The following is a 22,013-nucleotide window of genomic DNA, read 5'->3' on the forward strand; positions in this document are numbered from 1 at the left end:
CTTTTAAAAATCAAATCATGCAAAAATGAATATATGAGATTTACTTTTTCCATTTTTGATAATATTTTAACTTTCATTCATGTTAAGGCATTTATCATTTCTTTTTTATTAACTTAACTTTGTTTCATATATGTATGAAATGCATTTTAATTACTTTTTATTCCCATTGTTTTTCATTTTCCTTTCACTCATATCGACCTCTTCTTGTTCCTATCATTCTCTTTTCCCGATTCATGACTTTTGATTTTGTTGTGTGGTTCATTTAACTTAATCAGAGGTATTTGTGTAACCTCTGGATTGGGGCTGTCTGTTGGAGCCTGGTGGGATCACCAATGCATTCGTAACTAAACCAATGACTCCTCCTTTTCACAAATCTATCCACAGAAAATAGTTGAGCAGTGAAGGATAGGGATGTCTAAGTCTGTGCTGGGTCTATTCCCGCCTATTGATGGCCCATTTTTGTGCTGATCCCGTGCAGTAAGGATGGTGTTATTGCCTTCACTCTCACTGACAAGTTCGTCTACTCTGCTGCTGAGACTTTCCTTCACTGGCATTAGAGCCAACTTCTTTGGGATTCCACCATATATTGAAGACCAGCCGAGACACCCTGCCTCATGGACTGAACAACTACTGGATTCTTTAACTTTCTATTAGGAGACAACTGTTTTTGGACTACTTGGACCATAGACTGTAAACCACTCCAATAAATCCACTTTTAGTATATTTAGATTCGTGTTATCAGTTCTGTTCCTCTAGAGAACTCTGACTGAAATAGTGCAATAAAACAACATTTCTCAATACTGAGACAAATGATTAATAATTATAAAGACTGACAAAGGAAGAAAGGAGGATAAAACTTGTACCAGTATCAAAACAAACCTCCCAAATTATTACCACCAATGAAAAGAAAAGACATAGTATCAAAGCAGAAGCAGAAGATGTATTCATACCGAATTACACTTCCCACCCTCACTTTCCTTTCCTTTCCTTTTCTTTTTCTTTTCTTTTCTTTTTTTTGTAGAAGGTATTACAGAATATTCTGAAAATTCTTATTCTTGTCATCTGGTTTTGGATGCTTGTAATTGTGGAGTAAGGAGTCCTGAGTAAAAACCAACAAGACCTGTAGAAGTACTGCACCCTTGGGAACTCATCTGAAGAATAAAGCAGATTTGTGAGCTTTGATGGAGCTTTGTAACGCGGTATTGACAACCAGTCTAATCTTATGAGTGGATCTCAGAAAGGAACTCAGGGGCCAGGTCTCCAGCTAAGCTGACACTCCTCCACAGAAGAGCTTCAGCACCTGAAGGAACCATCAGCCATCTCCCCTGATAAGGTAGGAAAGGCATCAATGTATCTCTATCATATTGGGAAATAATACCTGATGGTAAATCCTGCCAAGGAAAAATAAGTGATGCCGTTTTTAGAGCCACAGTCAAGGGAGAAGAAGCACCAGAGGAAAGTGGAAGGAAAGGATGTATGATAGAATAAAGGAAAGAATTAGAAACAAAAGAAGAAAAGAGGAAGGAATGAAAAGATGAAGGGAAAAAACACAACCAGGAGAAAGCCTATAATTTGCAAAGTAAGTATTATTCAATATCCAGAAATAGAATCCTTGACATAACAAATTCAATAAAAACCTAAAAATCAAGATAATTAATGTTAGTTAGAATTAACACGTGAAAAGGAGATTTCAGAAATCAGAAAAAGTTTGAGAACACATAGCTGTAGATATCATAAATAAACTGTGGTGTCCAAAACAAGGGATAAAATACATTATAATAAAAATGTGCAAGGTGCAGATGATTGTTATGAACAGAACAAACTGTCGATTTTATTTCCACGGCTAGTGTTTGGTTAAGGAAACACTAGCCAGGTCCTGGTTCTGAAAACAACTACGGTTCTGAGTAAACGTTTCTTTTCTTATCTTTTCTTTCCTTTTCTTTTCTTTCCTTTTCTTTTCTTTCCTTTTCTTTTCTTTCCTTTTCTTTTCTTTTCTTTTCTTTTCTTTTCTTTTCTTTTCTTTTCTTTTCTTTTCTTTTCTCTTTTCTGTCCTGAAACTTACCATGCAGACCAGGCTGGCCTCCACCTCACAGAGATCTTCCTATCTCTGCCTCTCAAATGCTAGAATTAAAGGCATGCACCATCATGCCTGGTCTGAGCAAAAGTATTTTTAAAAGTGTTTCTCCATAACTTCTTAGAACATGTGAATCACACCAGGAACTGATACAGACACCCTAGCTGCGAAGGACTGAACCCAGGGTTTCCCGCTTGCTATGCAAGTAGTCTACCAACCGAGCTGCATCCCAATGCAAACAAAATCCAAATTTAAGATCCACCATACTTAAATCACAAATAATTTAAAAAGAAAGAAAGAAAAATGAAAACATTCTTGAGGATTTGATGGTATTATTTTTAAAGGAAAAATTAATCCAAATCCTATGTCTTGATTTGCTGGTGAGAAATCCTTTATCTTTTTCTTCTCCCATATAGTTGGAAAAACACAAGAAACATCCATCCTGTATATCCTATGCCTGAAAAAAAGGAAATGACAGCTTTCTTGGGGGTGGCTTCAATTGCAAAGGTTCTATGTTGATTGACACGTGTGCTGGATAGTTTTATGTCAATGTGACACAAGTTACAGTCATCTGAGAGGAGACTACCTCAATTAAGAAAATGACTACATAAGATCTGGCTGTAGGAAACCTGTAGGGCATTTTCTGATTAGTGATTCATGAGGCTGACATGGTGCTGGAGAAGGAGTTGAGAGTTCTACATCTGGATCCACAGGCAACAGGAAGAGAATGCCACACTTGGTGTTGCTTGAGCATCTCTGACCTCAAAGCCTGCCCACAGTGACACACTTCCTCTAACAAGGCTACACCTACTCTGACAGGGTCACGCCTCCTAATAGTGCCACTCCCTATGAGTCTACGAGGCCATTTTCATTCAAACTACTACAACCTGTAAGTTTTTATCTATCTATCTATCTATCTATCTATCTATCTATCTATCTATCTACTAATTTTTTTTAAAGTAGTATCAAACATGTTTAGGATATTCGTACACGTAAATGCGTTATTCCAATTTTGCTTGTTTCACAGTGTTAAACTGAATTGAGTTAGTCTGGCCAAGTACAAAACACAATTTACTCTGAAGACTCAGCAGAAAGCTCCCCTGTGTGGCACAAAAGGTGACCAAAAAGCTGAGTAGAAGAAAATAAAGTATGTGGCCTTTTTGTTTTAGTTTTGCATGAACCCAGTTGTCTTCAGCATAGTAAGGAAGTCGAGGCAGGAAAGGCGCTCTGGTGACTGTGCTCCAAGGTCCAAGCCCATGTCTTCTGTTGAGGTCCAAGCCCATGTCTTCTGTTGAGGTCCAAGCCCACAGCTTCTGTTGAACTTCACAGTACTCAAAGCAGCTCGAGGAGGCAGGTGCAGTTGAGTCTGTTAGGTTGGCCAGAGGGAAACAGACATTTGGGTCCTGGTTCTGTTTAACATGGTAGTAATGAAGTGGCTGAAATCTCCAGTGAGCCTCTCTCTGAAGCAGAGCTGTAGAATACAGAGAGAAGCTAGAAGGAAGAAGGAGAGCACAAATATTTGGGACTAGGTGAGAATGTCTGACGTATTTCCCCAACCGCTACCCCAGAACATGTACATGTACTTCTCAACAATGAATGAAAACACTCTTTTATGGGATATGCGAAAATATCTTTGACTAATAGTATAACCTTTTCTTGCATCCTTTTCAATGCCAACACTCCTCCCTTTGTTGTTTATCAAGATATATTTTGAGGAAGGGATGCCAAAGAAGTTGTTTTTTCACAATTTGATACACAATTCAATGTCATTAGAGTCAAAAGTGCTTTTGTAAGCCTGGTCCTCAGAATACAACACACTTATGCTCAAATATTATCTAGACTACTTCAAAAACCACTTTTACTAATGTGTGTTTTGTTGTTGATCAGGAAAATTGCGTTTGTCTTAAATTGAGATTTCGAAACTCAAGTGTCAGGTCTCTAGTTTTGTTGAGGTGAAGAACCAGGGGAAGAGAAGGTGATAGTAGGTTTTACAGCTAACTAAGGAAGGAAGGTTCCCTTACACTCGGATGGCCACAGATGCCATGGAAACCCATTCCGATGCTTACAACCTCTAGAAGCTGCACATTAGTTACGGTTTTGTTGTAGGTTTCTGTGTTTTTAAAGGTATTTAATTTTATGTATTTATTTTTATTGTGTGCGTGGGCATATATGAAGTATGTATGTGTGTGTGTATGGGGGGTGGTGGTGGTGCATGTGCCACAGGACATATGTGGAGATAAGAGGACAACTTGGTGGAGTGTGTTGTCTTCTATATTTCTGTGGGTTCAGAGGTAAACACACGCCATCAGATTTTCACTGTTGGGAATTATACATGTTTGCCTGTCGAGCCATCTTGCTGGTCTACGTTTCTTCTTAAAAAATGTATCTGCCTACTCAGGCAGTGGTGACACACGCCTTTAATCCCAGCACTCAGGAGGCAGAGGCAGGTAGATCTCTGAGTTCAAGGCCAGCCTGGTCTACAGAGTGAGTTCCAGGACAGCCGGGGCTACACAGAGAAACCCGGCTTCAACAAACAAACAAACAAAACCAACCAAACAACCAAATATACATATATATGTGTGTGCGTGTGTGCCTGCATGTGTGTGTGTGTGTGTGTGTGTGTGTGTGTGTGTGTGTGTGTGTGTGTAAAGGAGCACATGTACATGTGCACACGAATATATGGATGTGTATAGATGCCAGAGATCATTTCCTTAAGACCTGTCCACCTTGATTTTTGAGACAGGGTCTCTCCTAAGGACCTGGGCTTGTCTAGGCTCTCTGTTCAGAGAGCTCCAGAGATCCCTTGTTTCACCTCCCCAGAAATGGGATTACAAACGGGCGCTACCATGGCTGTCTGCTTGTGTGTGTGCTGGGAATTGAACTCAGGTCCTCATACTTTTGGAGCAAGCATTTTACTGACTGAGCCGTCTCCCCTCCCCACTTTAGCTTTCTTAGTAGAACACTACAGGACATTCTGAAGTCATTAAGTGAAACCCAGCCCATAGCATTTAAAGAATATGGTTTATTTCACCTTTTCCTTTCTTTTAGGCTAAGCAGCATCAACTTGCAGCATATATTCATTTATCATTGTTTAATAGCAACACATCAAGCAGATTCTTTTATCTGGTAGGCTGTTGTAATCCATATTTGAGCATTTTCTATAGTATGAACGATTGGCATTAAAATTATTAAAATGAATGCAACTTTTTTTATGGCTTTTAAAAATTAAATTAGACGTTGCACATTACTTTCATTAATGGGAAGATTTTGAGGAAGAAAATGAACTTGAATTTTACCTTAAGCTTAATGGCACACTTAGGCCTTTACTTCAGAAATTACTCAGTGGAAAATACAGATAAGAGAAGTCAGCTATCCAACTGGAGCCTTTGGATGCTTTGCATATAATATGCTAATGAAGCTAGGAACATCATAGTCCTATGTGTGCATGCACTTATGACTGCATGTTTTTAAAAAATATAAATATGATAAACAGAAAAGATAGGATTTAAACTTTTAAAAGAAAATCAAGCTTAATACAAAAGCGACTGTTCAATTCAGTTTCATATTTCTAAACATAAGTAAAATCAGAAATATATTAGATTATTAACTTGTAATTAATCCCCCCCCTTTAGGGGTACATAATTAAAACTGGAGTTTGAAGGTCGGTGGACAGCTAAGGCATTAGACGCAGACGAAGAAAGCAGCTTGGCAGCCAGAGTTAAAACATTGTATTTTCCCCAAGGTTGGACAGATTTTCAGGTGATTGCAGAGGAGAGGGGCAGTTTAAAAAGTTGCTGTTTTTATATTTGGGCAGCTGTTCATCTCTTGGACCACAATCACGTAGGACGGGAAAATGGTTGTGGGCCGCACGTATTATCTCTGTTTAGAAGGTTGAGTTATGATGGGCAGTGGTGGCGCAGGGGAGGCAGAGGCAGAGGCAGATGGGTCTCTGAGTTCGAGGCCAGACTGATCTATAGAGTTCCAGGACAGCCAGGGCTACACAGATTAAACCCTGACTCTAAAAGGAAAGAATGTTGAGCTAAATAAAATGAACTAAGTTCCTCCTCCTACTTCAGCTTTAAAACCAGTGAAGTCAGCTCTAGATTCTCCCAGAGAGAATTGTTCTTTTGGAATGGAAGAACTCAGGGTACTTTTACTCCTCTGCAGAGATACCTCTGAGTGTAAGAAACCATTGCCTTTTCATCTGTACATAAATCATTGAAGAGAAGAGGCCTGGGCACAGTAAGGAAATGTGATGAGTAATTTCATATGTTAGTTGTGCTGGATGTCAATAACTTAACTTTGAAATAACTGAGTGTATTTATTTTTACATCCATTTCAAAATAGCAATAAAAACATTCCCTTTGGGAATAGGCAATTACTTACATATTGCATATATAACTGATAATGCATTATAGTGATGAATAATAAATAACATTGACATTTATTATCATGTACAGACATTTCCAGAAAAATCACTGTCCTTTGAATTTCATATATTTCATTGTCAGTAAGCTATCCCTAATAACTGAAAAATAAAGACTCCTTTTCTAATGTTAGTCAGCTTTTAGCTTCTTCCTAATAACATACTTCACTTCTATTTCTTTATTAATCACAAGCATAAAGAGAAACCTGCAGTTTAAGTCAGTTACGAGAGGACACAGCACAGTGGACCAGGCTTGCTTAGAAAGGAGATCGTCATTGAAGTGTGTTTGGGATCATGTAGACATGATGGGAAATACCTGAAATCCCAGCGTACAGGAATCCCAGGCAAGAGGATCACCAAATTGAGGTCCACTGAGTTTTTATAGTGAGACCATGTTCCAAAAAGAAAAACAAAATCTAAGTGTGATGGCCTTAGCATGCCTTTGATCCTAGCACTGGGAAGGCAGAGACAGAGGGATCTCTGTGTGTTTGAAAGCCTGGTCTACAGAGCTAGTTCCAGAACATCAAGGGTGACATAGAGAGATTTGGGTCAAAAAGCAAAGAGACAAATGAACCAAGGCCGCATCCCCCTGAATCTACAGAGAAATGAGCACAGGTCTCTTAAGTAACTTAAAATTACCATCTTAGTTATTAGGAAAACCTAATATTCATGAGGAAAGTTGAAATATTTAAAGAAAATGAGGAATAATTGGAAAAAATGTGTGTCACTGACTTTAAGTACAGTAGGAATTCAGTTTCAAACTGGAATTTAATTTGTGCTTTGAAGGGTACATTGCTCAACAGCAAGGAAGTAGGTGTTTGAGGGGGAAGACAATGGCTGAAGAAGCAAGGTTCACAATGCAAGGGTATGGGAGAGAGAGACCAGACCTGAGCAGACAGTATTTGTTAGGACAAAGCAGGATAGTGGGAGATAAGATTTTCTAGAGTGTTCTTTTCTTATTAATACCAAGACTAAAAGCCACAGTGGAGTCTATGTATACTGGAAGGAGCAATAGAGAGACAATACTACTTTCTTCAAATATTAATGTTTTATAATACGAATATATTAATATTCATATAATTAAATTGTATTTTAAGCTCTGTAGAGCTAAAATCTAGCCTTCCAATTTTGTTTTAATCATCCAAATTCAAATGAAAATTTCTTTTAGCTATTTAATGTATAAAAATCCTGGAACATATGAGACGTCATCTCTGAATGTATTAACAATGAGAATGAATGGTTATGGTTACTAATTGCAGTTATGGTTTTAATTGGGCAGACAGGTTGCATTACCACTTTCTACAAAGGTAAAGTAGTTAGAAGATGCCATGGTTGTAGCAATGTGGATGACGGAGCAGAGCAAGGAGAAAGGCAGGCTAGAACCCACAGAATGGAGCAGGGAGAGGACTGGCACCCAGACATGTAGCCTTTGTGTGTCTTGCCGGGCCCTTCTGCTGTGCTAGACATGATACTTCCAGGAGAGTGAGAAGTTTCTCAGTGCTGTTGACTTGCATCTCTCCAGATTCACAGGATCGCACTGAGGGTCTGCGTGTTCCAAGTGTGCTCTCACTCATTAGGAGTAATCATGGTTACTTACATTTTGTAGTCTTTAACTTTTGAGTATGCTCACTTTCTCTCACCATCTTATTCTTTCAACTCTACTCCGAGGAAAGGAGGATTGCCCAGGTTAATGGTTATCAGAAGAACTGGGACTCCAATCTAGCCTTTTCAGATTTTTAAATGTAGAGCATCATATGTCTAAATAGCTGCTTCCTATGTCATGGACAATTTGCTCTATGCCCTAGAAAATTTAAACAACATTCTCACTGAGAACAGAATATGTTTTATTCTTAACTAAATGTGTTATCATCTACAATGTTTTTGGTTTTGACTTCAAATTCTGCAGTATTGCATTAATAGTGGCAAGGTCACCTTTTGGATTCTGATTCAGTCTGTTACTAAAATGGCAGATTAATTTTATTTCAGTTCCTATAGCTATGGTCCCATACTTAATGAGCTAGGGCCTTTTAAATCACTGGTGTTCAGAACTGAAGTCCCAGGCTCCACCTCCACTGGAATAATCTAAGTTCTGAGTGCATGGGATCAGGACTGAATTCACATACTCACATGCCCACCTTTGTAACAAACATCAAAGGTGATTTTTTATTCACACAAGTTGTAAAAATCTGAAACCAGATGTTCTTTCAAAAGAAATTCTCTTCTTACTTCATCTTCAAGCTCAACAGTATACTTAGTTCAGATGATTTTTTTCCCCTAGATCACTTCTTAACATCAACTTACTTTGCAGAAGATAAACTAATACATATTTGCACATTCCTATCCTCTCTACTAGGGTTAGAATTGACTCATAGCCAAGCCCACTATACTAGGCAAAATAGTTACTATGTATGTATGTAGAAGGAGGGGAATGAATATAGTTTTCCTTTATTAATTTTGTTGATTAGTAACTTCAAGGCAGCAACTTCAGCAACAGAGTATGATTACATAATAATGATACACCACATCAATTGTGAGTTTGATTTTTGGCATACACAGTGAGTGTATATGTCTTAGGAATATTAATATAATGTGAAACTATCGGTGACAAATCTAGCTTTACGGTGTCTACACAACCCAGAAGAATCATCTCAGTGTAACTGCAGAAGTGGAGGTTGTCCACAGCAAAAAGCAGGACAGACACTAAACACAGCTTTAATGGAAAACTGCTTGGACATGGTGTGTTGTTCCTCTTGATAAAACTAATAATATACCCTTTTCTTAAAGGGGAATTTTCACCATTTCTATCCCAGTCAGAGGTTCTATTATTATCATTTAATGCCATTTTCCTGGTTAGATTTTAAACATATTTAGGCTTTGGAGAAGGTGTTCCATATCAATAGCCAGACCTTATTGCAGTGTTAGGTGATGTTTCTCTCAGTCCTAAGTTCCTCATTTTAAATAGTGGAAGAAAGTCAACTAATTAAAAAGACCAAGACAAGTCATTAGAAAAGATTTACTTTATTCGTGACAAAAATATTAACTTGATTCTAGAAACATTTTATGGTAAGGTGAGGGTCTAAGCACGATCACTCTGGTTATGAGGAAGACACTAGAAGCATATATCTGGAACAAGCTGCTTTAATAGGGATGCATTTCAAAGTAAACAGAATTATTTTTGAAGGACTTTGGGATATATAAAGAAAAAAAACTTCCATGTTTCTACTGCACAACTTAGGAAACCTGATTCTCTGACCTAGAAATAAATAAAGTCTATAAATTCATGAGAAAATGGTTTCATACTTGAAGCAAAGACACAGATTATCAGTAATGAATTTATGATCATGTCTGCCTTCATGGCATTTGGGGGAGCAACTCAACCTGTTTCATAGCAATTGGATTTAAATTACTTTCCCACTTATTTCTATGAAAACTTTTTGGTAAAAGGCACAAGGTTAAATGGAGGGTGTGACTATGGGGTTCAGGCTACGGCAAGGGGATGTATTTGTTACTGATGTAGTGTTGTAAGCAAAGCAGATGCCTGCCCTATGCAGGCCGGGTGCAGAGAGCTGGGGGATCAAATCCTTAGTGAAGTCAAGTGAGAATGGCTTTGGAAATTCATAAGGGAGGTTGTTCTTAAAGACGGGCTCATTACCTTCCATTAACTGGTTATTGGTGATAGGTCTTATAAAAGAAGACCAAGAAACAAAACAAAGCAAAACACATTGACCCAGGCAGTTCATAGTCTTAAAACAAACTTGAAAGAAAGCTCATGTTTCACAAGCGTATGACATTTCAAACACAGTCCATGTGCAGCTGTGTGTGCTGACATATTAGACTGATTTTAATATCCACTCATTTAACTTTCTTATGACTTTTGTGTCTGGTCTTTGCTTTTAATACATCTTTTATTTGAAGAGTTTTAGAAGATCACTTAATAGAATAGAATAAACGCTTTGATTGATTTTATAGTGCCACTATAGTAAGATTCTAGTAGGAAGTGAATTTTCATATCTTATATTTAAACACCTTTGATGATATTTATGTTTTCACCTTCTGTCTTATCAGATAAAAGAGGAACCACTATATTGCATTAATTTTTTCCTTTGTGACAGTTTTTAGCTACTTAGAAACTTTTAATTCAAAGGATAAAGTGAATACATTCTGAGAAGTCTGTCTTGTTAACTGTAATGTGTTCTGCATACATTTCAAAAAAAGTGTTTGAGATGGACCGCCCTTACATTGTCACCATTTAAAGATATTGAACATATATCATTGATGCATGTTCATTAGTGATGGCAAAGCCTGAAACCTCAGCATGTGAGGCAAATGTAGATGAACTCATACTGCACTGTGTTGCAGCCCCTTTGGATTAAATGATGAGGTTGCAACACAAAAAAAGTGAATTTGATTTACCTCAGCATGTGGGGCAAATGTAGATGAACTCATACTGCACTGTGTTGCAGCCCCTTTGGATTAAATGATGAGGTTGCAACACACAAAAAAAGTGAATTTGATTTTCCCCTGAGCTCTGAAGGGAGATAGATGCAACTTCTTTGTCACTTATGACATTATTTTTTTACATCTGAGATTTGGTCTAACTCAGATCCAAGGGCAGTATAAGTACCTAGGTTTACTTTGCTTGAAATAGTTGGTGGTTTGTGTCTTAAGAGTTTTCCCTCCAGGTGGTGGTGGCACATGCCTTTAATTCCAGCACTTGAGTGGCAGAGGCAGGCTGATCTTTGAGTTTGATGCCAGTCTGGATTATAAAGTGAGTTCCAGGACAACCAGAGCTACTCAGAGAAACCCTGTCTCAAATAAATGTATTAAAAAAAGTAAAAAGTTTTCCCAATGTAAGTTTCTAATATGTGTAGAAATAACTTCGGGAAGGTCTTTGAATAAATCACAGAATCAAATTTTGGCAAGGGAGAGAGTAAAAGAAGAAAGCAGAGGATGATAGGGAAGACACAAGGCATGAGAGTGAAGGTGGAGTGGTGTGAGGATAAAGGACATGGCTGGGCACCTCGACTGCCTGTAGGTGCTGAGGTCAGAGAACAGTCTAATCTCATTGATATGTCGGTTTTCATTAGGCCAGAAGTGGTCAGTAGTGCCTATGAGCTTGGGCACATCTGGAACTGGTATACTTTCGAAAAAGTTGTTATTTACCAACAGATCCTGTCAGTTAATTTCCTTATTTCAGGTAAAGATGATCTTAGGCACTCAGCTTCTCCTACTGTCTGATTGCTGTACTTGCTGTAATCTATGGATTATTATTTCCATTACCAGAATCAAGTTCAGCACTTCATCCCCCATTGCCTGGACTACTGAAGACAATATCTCCAGTACTCTCTCTGCTTCTTGTATCTAGAGAACTCCCCCCCTCCACCCCCTTTATGTTAGGTTTGCCCCAAGCCTGTAATATTTTGAAAATCCTCATTGATAACTCAAGGGTAGTAAGAAAATTGGCAGTGCATTACTTTTCTTGACATTAAAAGTCATTCACAGTGTTCAATTTTTCCTTTAATCTTTTGATTTCCTTTGTTGCCTTAAATGGCTAGCAAATTCATGGCGTGGGCCATAATTCTTGCGTGACAAAGCCTGAACTTTTTATGCTGTCACCACCTGGACTATGTCCTTTCATTTGCTCATGCCCAAATGCTGCTTTATTTGACACACATTTCAGATGCATTGTTTATGAAAATTTCCCAGTGTTCTTCAAATAGAGGTGATCAGCTTTGTCTTGACGTCATCACAACTATGTAAATAACTCACTTGCTAGATCCTTGTTTATTATCTTCTATTATAGTTTTAATTCTGTGTTGTTTCTTCCTTTAGATAATAGAGACATTGATGAAAGAATTTGTATTTTATTATTTCCGGTATCTTCTATCTAGTACAACTCTCATTGCCTTATGTAAAATCTCACCTCTAGATATTTTTTTAAACCAGGGGTAATGTCTCATAGATATATAAAAAGCGATGTATTATACTCTTAAACACTATACAAGGGAAGCATATTTTATAATATACACAAAGTGACAATTTAAAGAGGTGTGGTATATGGTGTTTTTCAGATGGTCTTGATTTATAAAATATATCCTAATTACAAAGGGAAAACAGATTTTTGTTGTCCAAACAAAGTTTTAATACTCAATATTTTCCATTATATTCTCTACAATAAAAAGGGAGTCATGATCAAATTCTAAGATATGGAGAAGAACTGTAAAAACTGGGCTACTAATATTAGTAGAGAGGAAATAAATTTTGTTTTAGAAGTGTGACAGCTATAGTGAGTAACTCAGGGTACTTAGTGTTTAAAGTTTTATTTTTGAACAAGGGACAATGCATATAACAATTATATAATAATTGTATAATAAACCTTCCCCCTGGGGCTTTGATTTCAAATATTGATATTATATGATTAAGATAATATTATTCTAGAAGCTGATATTAAACAAAGTAAGGATATCAAATGTACAGAAGTTCAGGATATTGAAATATTTTGCCATACTTAGCCCACTGTATGATTATTTTTGCTGTCCAAATATGAGGACAATGTCAAAGCCACTGAGTTTCATCATATCTACTCTATTCAGGCTAAATAAGATCTGCTGTTGCCTTCTCTTCAATTTTTTCGAAGAATAAGATGGAGAAGAGACAAGAGAGGTATTAGAGTGAATAATATTTCTTCTGTGGATGATTAGTTATGCAATGGGGTGATGCAAAATTATCAATGGAACTATGTGTGGGAACCCATTTCCAGGTTCCCAGTGACTTTACCCAGTAGGTCTGTATAGAGAGGATGATTCGACTACGGGCCTGAGTGCAGGTGTCTGAGATGGTCTGCACTTGGCTGTGCTGGGAGGAGGTCTTTTGCTCCACCCATTGGCATTTCTATAAATTCCTTAGGGCAGAGACAGTCAGGGCTCGTTGGAGTAGGTTCCAGGCCCTCTCGAGGCTATCCTGTATTTCCTATCTGTTTATCTCCACATTCTAAGTCCTTCCATCTAATATTTCCTGCTGCTCTCACTCAAGAAAACTCTGGGGAACTGTGGGGTTAGTGGGCAAATACCCGGCAACTATGTTAATTGAAAATTCCTCTAGTTGTTGTAAGATATAAATCTGGAAAGCATTGTAATTAATAGTATGTATATATAGTTTTCCAGTTATATTTTTAGGTATATTGCATAGACAAAAGATTATTTATAAGCTGCATAAATTATTTCCTAATTTTGATAACACTAGAATGATGGTCAAATTAATAATCTTATTTCTTGGTGCTATTAAAAATAAATTTATGCTCTTACAATTTTAGCAGTCTTAATATATTTTCTCTAAAAATTTAAATGTTTTATTACTTTACATTCATTTAGTTATCCCATCCCCAAATAAATAAAGCCTCCACCCTTTAAAAATAGACTTCTTTAACCTAATATCGACATCGTACAAGTTTTTGGAAGGCTTTTTTGAAGTCTTCATTGAAGATGGTATAAATCAGTGGATTTATAAGGGAATTCAGGTAACCAAGCCATGTCAAAAAGTTTGACATTTCTTCAGAGATTTTACATTTGTCACAGACATTAACAACCAATTCTTTTACAAAAAAAGGCAGCCAACATATGACAAATGCACCCAGGATCAGTCCCAGGGTAGTGGCTGCCTTGCGCTCTCTAGTGCCTGAGATTTTCTGTCTTCTCCATGATTTCTCATGCCTCAACTCAGACCGGGGACTTTTCACTGTGCTGTGAATTCTCTCAAAGTCTGTCGATGGATCCGATAAGGATTTTTCTAGCACATAGGATGTGGAGACCAGTTTAATGCTCTTCTCACCGCTCTCCAAAAGGACTTGGCCATTCAGCTCTTCCTTCATCATCCGACTTGCTTGCCTCTTGTGGTATAGTGTCCTTGCTGCTCTGTATATTTTGTAGTAGAGGATCAATATCAATACAAGTGGGATGTAGAAAGCTCCAAACGTGGAGTAAATTGTGGAAACAATGTGGTCATGCTTGATGACGCATTCATCATCACGGCTAGTTCCTTGGTGCCTCCAGAAGAGAGGAGGCATAGAGATGAACACAGATATAACCCACACTATTGTAATCATGATGCCAGCATGCTTGGGAGTCCTCTTCCTGGCATATTCAACAGCATCTGTGATTGCGCGGTACCTATCCAAGGCGATAGCTGACAGATGCAGGATGGAACACGTACAACAGATAATGTCAACACTCAGCCAAATGTCACAGAGTACTTGTCCCATAATCCAGCTCTCTCTCACAATGTACACGATACTGAAGGGCATCACCAGGACGGCTACGAGAAAATCTGTAACTGCCAGGGAACAAATTAAATAGTTGGCTGGATGGTGCAGCTTCCGAGTCACAATGATTGCAGCAATCACGAGGGAGTTGATAGTGGTTGTCATCAGTGCCAGCCCGGACAGAGTGAGGGAGACTAGAATTTTGGATGGCATTCCATTTAACAGTTCCTCGGAGGTCAAGTTTTGATCTGATGAGTTTAAAAAGTCCATTTCTTTTTGTTTCAGAGGTTAATATAGTTGAAAAATGAATACCTGTAACAAAGGAGGGGAAGCATAGTTCAGACAAAATTTGAAGTGCTTTTCTTTTTATATCACCTTAAAAATATACATGCATGATTTTCTAGAGAATTCTATACATTAAAATTTGAGCTCAGATTGGAGATTTTTTTCCCTGAAGCAATCTAATGATAACAGTAACAAATAGAAACTTTCAAAACATTTGTTAAAATTGCCTCACATAAAGCAATTTTTTTATGAGTAAACTATCCAATTATCCAATAAAATCCCCATGATAGTGAAATTATTTTTAAAAACTATATTAGTCCTATGTTTTTCTCTTTGTCTACAGCAGAAGTTATGTTTAAAAGTGCAAGTTAATGTTTTATACTTGTGTATTTTGTAATGTAGAATGAGAACATTAAAGGCAGTATTCAAAAATGATAAATATATTTATATTTAATTTAAGGTCACATTGTGAACATTATTACTGATATTTGTAATGCATTTTGTGCTGTGATATAGAGGCTACATAGAGAGAAATAACTAAAAAATACTATATGTAGCATTTTATAAAGTTAGAAAAATGTTCATAGTCTTTGGGGACTTGGTAGTTAATTTGGTTTGAGAAGACAAAATAACATTAGTAGGAGTCAAATAACCCTAAATTATCTATTATAACAGTGGTACACATGACCAAACAACCCTTTCATGACTGCCATACTGACAGTAATGTTGTTTTCTTTGTAAATCACCCTTGTATTTATTATATTACATTTCTGCTTAAGAAGGACCATACATCCACAGTTTATAATTGTTGCTTCAGTCTGTGATTTAATTTAATTGGAAGCCAAATAAGGGCTTGAAATATAGTTCATTGGTAGAACACTTGCCTAGCATGTGTAAGGCCTTGGGTTTGAATCCCAGGACCAAAAGAACCAAAGAACAAGTAATTGGAGTGTACTCAATTCAGATACTAGTAATATTTTTTTTACAAGACGTTTCTTTATTTCCCATTACTCTCCTTCTTTGACTTTCATAACTTTTAGTGACCACTTGGCTCTCAAGGAAGGACAGGAAGGAAGAAGAATCTGAGACTTTATTCTTACTTACAATTGCTATTTTACAAGTATATATTAAAATATATTTACTTTAAAGTGGTAATGTTTCTGTTGTTAGGACTGGACTGATAATATTTAAAATCTTAATATTTTTGCATTCAGTATTTCATAAGGATATAAATAATCATGTATTTGTTGTGATGTTTACTATCTGCCTCTGTTTGGGTACCAGTATAAAATTTAATTTTGATTTTCAGGTATTCACGAAGCCAACTGCTGCTAAGCAAATTGAATGCCAAAAAATACCTACTACCTGGATTAGTGACTGTCCATTGTAAAGCTGAGAAATTGTCTCATATCTGTATAATGCCCATCTGTAAAGAGCAACTAAGGTGTCCCATGTCTACGGAACAGTTACCTGTATAGGGTAACTAAGACAAGTCCAGAGAAGCAGTGAAATGGAAATCCTTCCTAGAAATTCTAAACCAGAAGTTACTAATTTCAATGGCTCTCAGAATCACACTGAAGCCTTGCTAAATCAGATTCCAGGGTCCAAACTTTGGAGTTTGTGATTCAGTAAGTCTGGTGTGGGGCTCTAAAATCCACATTTCTGACATGCTTTCAGGTGACGCTGATGCTAGAGGACAGAGAGTCTGTCCTCTGGGCTTAATCATCCTGCTTGTTTCCCACACTGGTCTATTTTGTCAGTGCTATGGCATCTATAAGTTTCTCTCAAATGATAGCATCTATGATCTTTCAAAATTTCTTCAACATGGTTCTTCCTGACATTCTTGTTTCTTGGAGACTCTCAAATAAATGACCTCACGCTAAGTTTCCATTGGATGTGTCTCGATTTTCATTGCTGGCTCAGTGTAGCTCTCAGACATCCTATTCTAGGGCTAGTAGGCTCTTTCCCCTCACATTCTTCCCATGTTTTCCATTCTCTCATGAGAGAAATTTGGGTCAGATGGTCTGAGATGTAGAGAACTCACAGGCACCATCAGCACCATCACAAAATCCTTGTATGTGTTTTTAGTAACACAGGATCTTCTACTTATCCATCCATCCATCTTTCTTTCTTTCTTTCTTTCTTTCTTTCTTTCTTTCTTTCTTTCTTTCTTTCTTTCTTTCTTTCTTTCTTTCTTTCCTCCCTCCCTCCCTCCCTCCCTCCCTCTTTCTTTCTTTCTTTCTTTCTTTCTTTCTTTCTTTCTTTCTTTCTTTCTTTCTTTCTTTCTTTCTTTCTGCCATTTTATTTATTATTTTAACTTTTCAAAAATTTTAGTTTTTACATTTATTTGGTGTGTGTGTGTGTGTGTGTGTGTGTGTGTGTGTGTGTGTGTGTACATGCATGTCAAGGCACACATATTGGGGGCAACTTTGAGGAGTCCCTTCTCTCCTTCCACCACGTGAGTTTCAGAGATCAAACTCTGGTTTATAGACTTGGTGGCAAGAACCTGCCAAGCCATCTTGGTGGCTCTCTCCTTCAGTTCTTATATATACTCCTTGCAAACATTTTTAGAAACGTCAGTGATCTTATATGAAAAGTTTGCTCCAAATCCACGGACGTATTTGGGGAAATATGACAGACTGATTAATTTCTGCTTTGCTTCCAATTCCCTCCATTTTCTCATCATATATTTTATGCTATAGATTCAGCTAAAAAACCCTGAAGTTTCTCTTTCATGTGTGTGTGTGTATGTGTGTGTGTGTGTGTGTGTGTGTGTGTGTGTGTGTGTGTGTGCATGTATGTGTGCACAATACCTCACAGTGTGCTCAGAGACCACAGGAGGTATCCTATTATGTCACCTCTCTGCTTTATTTCTTTGAGAAAGGGTCTCTCACTGATCTTGGAGCTTGATGTTTTCTTGGCTTGGCTAGTGGCCGGCAAACCTCAACTGTCCTTCCATTTTTGCTTCCTGGAGAATTGGAGTTATAGGTATATGTAACCATGTCTGACTTTTCACGTAAATGCTGTGATTTGAACTCGGATCCTCATGCTTATGAAGCAAGGGCTCTTACCCACTCAGCCATCTCTCCAGCCCTTACCAAAATGGTACTTAATGTCAGGAAATCCCCCCAAGTTTTTGTAATATTTTATAATTATATGCCATATAAATATGAATTATAAGCATGTCAAGTAAATTATATTGCAGTTTACCAGAACCCTGTCCAATATTAAATTTAGAAAACTAATTAATCTTCCACAGTTATAGTCACAGACAGCAAGGAAAACAGGAAACCAAATGGAGCCAATCACAGTTGGGTTTGAATTTTCTTTATTCTTATTTTCCTTCCCACTGATAAACAGAAGTTCAACAAATCATTTACTTTGTCCAATTTGGACACAGCCTTTCACTAGATTCTTCACCCTCGCTCTTCTTCAGGTTCCCCCCATATTGTAGAGCTAGGGACCCTACTGGTCACCTAACCCAGACTGTCCCACATATGTCACTTCTGCCCCACGACACGGGTTTCTTTCTGTATTTCAGATATTGTTCCTGGAGAAAATTACTCTGTGAAGACTGGCAGTGGTGTCAGCCAAAGACTGACAGCTTCTCATACTTGAGTCAGCGTGAACATTTGACAGCTTGTTGATCTAGTCCTGTGATGAATTTAAAACCTCTTCTGATTGATTACACACAATATTTTTAATCTAAGGGCTATTTGCACTCAAGAGTTTGCTTGGTTATGTGTTCTAAGTCTATTGTCATCAGGCTAAAGTATCATCTCCTAGAGGAATAGTTTAATATATTTTCTAATGAATAATTAACAAGGGAAGAGTCAGGTCATATACAAATAGTTTCCATAATAGCATTATACATCGGGCAAGATTGTAAATTCAATGCTATCAAGACCTTATGTGTAGTAGGACACACCCATAGGGTCCAGGAAATTGGCTCAAACCAGTTGCCAAGGCATGCACATGACATACTTCCTTATGAAGCCTCCTGGAGTCTGCCCGAGAGACTAACAACAGCTGCTGTCAGAGTTCCTGATCATGCCCAGCCAATGAGGAGTTTGAAGACAATGAGAACCTATGTTTATGCCTGGGACTGGGGCTTCAATTCATTAAGACACTCTTGTTACAGTCTGTTTTGTGCTCTTATAACAGAATTTTTTAGACCAGGTAATTTTAAATGAACACACACACACACACACACACACACACACACACACACACACACACATACACACACACACACACACCTGGGAAATTTAAGATCAGAGAGTTGTTATCTCCAAGAATCTTTTATTGCATCATCTATGGCAGAAGATAGAAAGGTCAGAAAGAGTGAGAGGTCAAAATTCACTTTTACAATGAACTACCTCTGCCATAGTGACATTAATTTTTTTAATGAGGGCAGAGAAATCACAACCAATACACTTCTCTGCAGGCCCCACCTCCCAGCACTGTTACACTGGAGATTACGTTTCTAACATAAAAACTTTGTGAGATTCTTTCAAACCACAGCGATATGAAGCACAACACCGTGAGATGAACCCACAGTTGAACAGAGCTTTCTTTACATCTCACCCCCTCATTTACTAGTATGAGCTCAGGAAAGTCATGCCAACTTTCCAAGACTCAGTTTCATTATTTTAATGTTGAGATAATAAAAGTTACACTGCACGAAGTGTTGCTGGAGATTGATTATAAATCCCTTAGACATCACTCCTTCCCCCCACCCCCACTAGAAAACTATGTATTCACTATGTAGTAGAAGGCTAGAAGTCCCTGTTTTCAGAATTATGGTATACATTGTAGAAGTCATATCATGACTCTTAACAGGGTAAGAAGTGTTATGTATTTTTTACTTCAGCCTTCATTTTAATATTATCATTGTTCAACAGTATGTTTTTAAATATTGCATTAAGGAAGCGATGGGATACAATAACATACGACTGCCATAGATAAACAAATGATGTTTTTTCCTAGTAGCTGAGGGGGCATGAATGCTTATAAAATAACAAAATCTAATCAATCCAGCTTAAGACAAGTAGGACAAACACAAGTTACTCTAATACAGAGAGGCAGGGGAGTCTAGGTGGGTCACTCAGGGTGCTGGAGAACTGACTGGAAAGGCTGGCCACCCTACTGTAGTTCCCAGGTCTCAGTGGTCTCTGCCATGTACACTTGGATTTTTTTCTCTCTTTATTAATTATCTCTGTTTGCATCCCAATTAATATGAAGGTCTGGCCCCAAAGCTGTACAATTCTGTTCTTTGTTTTTCTTATTTGGTTTTGTGCTGGTGACTCATCTCTGGCTTCACACACATTAGAGAACTAGCCCTCTGACTATAATTCTGATATATTGACTAAAAACAATGCCATTTATGTTTTCTCTTGGCACATGAATTTTAATCTTGGATCCTCTTTAGTTTTGTGGTAAATGAAGTTTTCATTTGTTTGAATCAAAGCTGTTTATGGTTTTATGGCTTAAAAATAAATTGTAGTTAAAGTAATGTTGTGGCTACTTGAATTTTATCCGTCTCCATTTCCCTAAGTTGTTAAATGCAAAGTATAACGAGGCCCTCCTTATTGGACATGCATGTTCTCCCTGAATGTCACTGTCCTAAGAAGCCACTCAATAAACTATTTCTAGACAGGCTCTAATTTTTATCTTTTTACAAAAACCCTAAGTTGCCTCCTCTTACCCTTTTTGCCACTATGACATGTTAATATCTGCAAGGGAAAAACGTTACCATCCATACTATAACCAAATGTATGTCTTTTTAAATGCCATTTGTATATTTAGCATACCGAGTCTGCCATATTTAACAAGCTAAAATCATACCGAATGTTAAGTTAAAACTGAATTTCAGATAAGCAGAGAATAATGTTTTAGTGTATCTACCTTACTGCCTAGGCCAGGCCTATACTGACAGAAATTAATACTGCTAACATGAAATTCAAAGATCACTTGGTACTCTGTATTTTATCTGGCACCCCTAATGCCTGTTAATATAATTGGTAGGATTTCGGTAAATTTTATGTCCCTTCTCTGGATTTATCTCCTTGTTATGCAATTTCCTCTATTCTCCATTTTAAAATTAAAACACAACAATAGTGTATTTAATTATGTGATTTTGTGAAGTGCAGAGAATGCTTTTTTTTTGGTCTGACAACATAGTAGATAATGTGTTTACATGCAATATATTAAATTATCAAAAATTTTCCTAATCACAAGCAGTCACAGTCATGTTGGCATTCTCAGGAATAACTTTCAAATTTAACATTCCATCTCAGAATTTTCTTTAAAATCTCTGTGACAGCTTTTAGGCTCCCGCTACTGATCAAAGTTTGTCTGGAGACAGGCTTTCTTCCAGCAACAAAAAAAGAGCAAGGGTTTTGTTGCTGTTTATTTATTGTGTTTTATTTTATTGAGATGAAGTTTAACTCTGTAGCCCAAGCTGCCTTGGAACTCACAATGTAACTGAAGCTGGCCTTGAACTTATGGAGACAGGAAGAGCAAGTCAAATTTGGACTAGTTATTGAGAACATCATTATTAGGGTTTGACTCTGAAATATTCCGAGTAAACATATATTTTTAATGCTTGTTCTCCAGTTGCTGGATCTCCCTTGGGAGGATGTGGGATTTTTCTTTTTGGATACAGACTCTCACTGTGTGGACCAGGCTGGCCTTAACTCCAGAGATCCACCTGCCTTTGCCTCCCAAGGATTCAAGGTGTGCACCATCATGCCCGGCTAGAGTGCAGGATCTTTAGTGGGACCTAGATAGAGGGGATGGGTCACGGGACAGGTGCCCAGCTGCTTCTAGTTCGGTTACCTCTGCTTGTTTGGACATGAAAAGCCTTCTCTACACACTTGGCATCGTAAACGGAGCTGCCCTCCCTCCACAGCTTCTCTGGAGTGGTGGGCTGAAATTGTCTGAAACTGTGTGCCCCCCCAATCTTTCCT

At 37.7% G+C, this 22,013-nt stretch overlaps 1 protein-coding gene across 7 annotated transcripts in view; it reads right to left on the bottom strand.

Annotated features, from left to right (window-relative positions):
- Positions 1-2,057: 2,057 nt before the first annotated feature.
- Positions 2,058-22,013, bottom strand: part of Htr1f (5-hydroxytryptamine receptor 1F) — a 143,998-nt gene continuing 124,042 nt past the window's right edge. For 6 of the 7 annotated variants that reach the window (XM_052740976.1, XM_052740974.1, XM_052740975.1 and 3 more), the window contains one exon: positions 9,500-15,069. In XM_052740976.1, the coding sequence (XP_052596936.1) occupies positions 13,927-15,027 (1,101 nt within the window). In that variant the 5' untranslated portion in view covers positions 15,028-15,069 and the 3' untranslated portion in view covers positions 9,500-13,926. Of the gene's footprint in view, positions 3,566-9,499; positions 15,070-22,013 lie in introns of those variants that run through there. The other variant, XR_008218861.1, reaches the window with a different exon arrangement.

Source organism: Peromyscus californicus, unplaced genomic scaffold (assembly GCF_007827085.1).
Source record: "Peromyscus californicus insignis strain IS unplaced genomic scaffold, ASM782708v3 Scaffold_16__1_contigs__length_79575227, whole genome shotgun sequence".
Classification (NCBI taxonomy): Eukaryota; Metazoa; Chordata; class Mammalia; order Rodentia; family Cricetidae; genus Peromyscus; species Peromyscus californicus.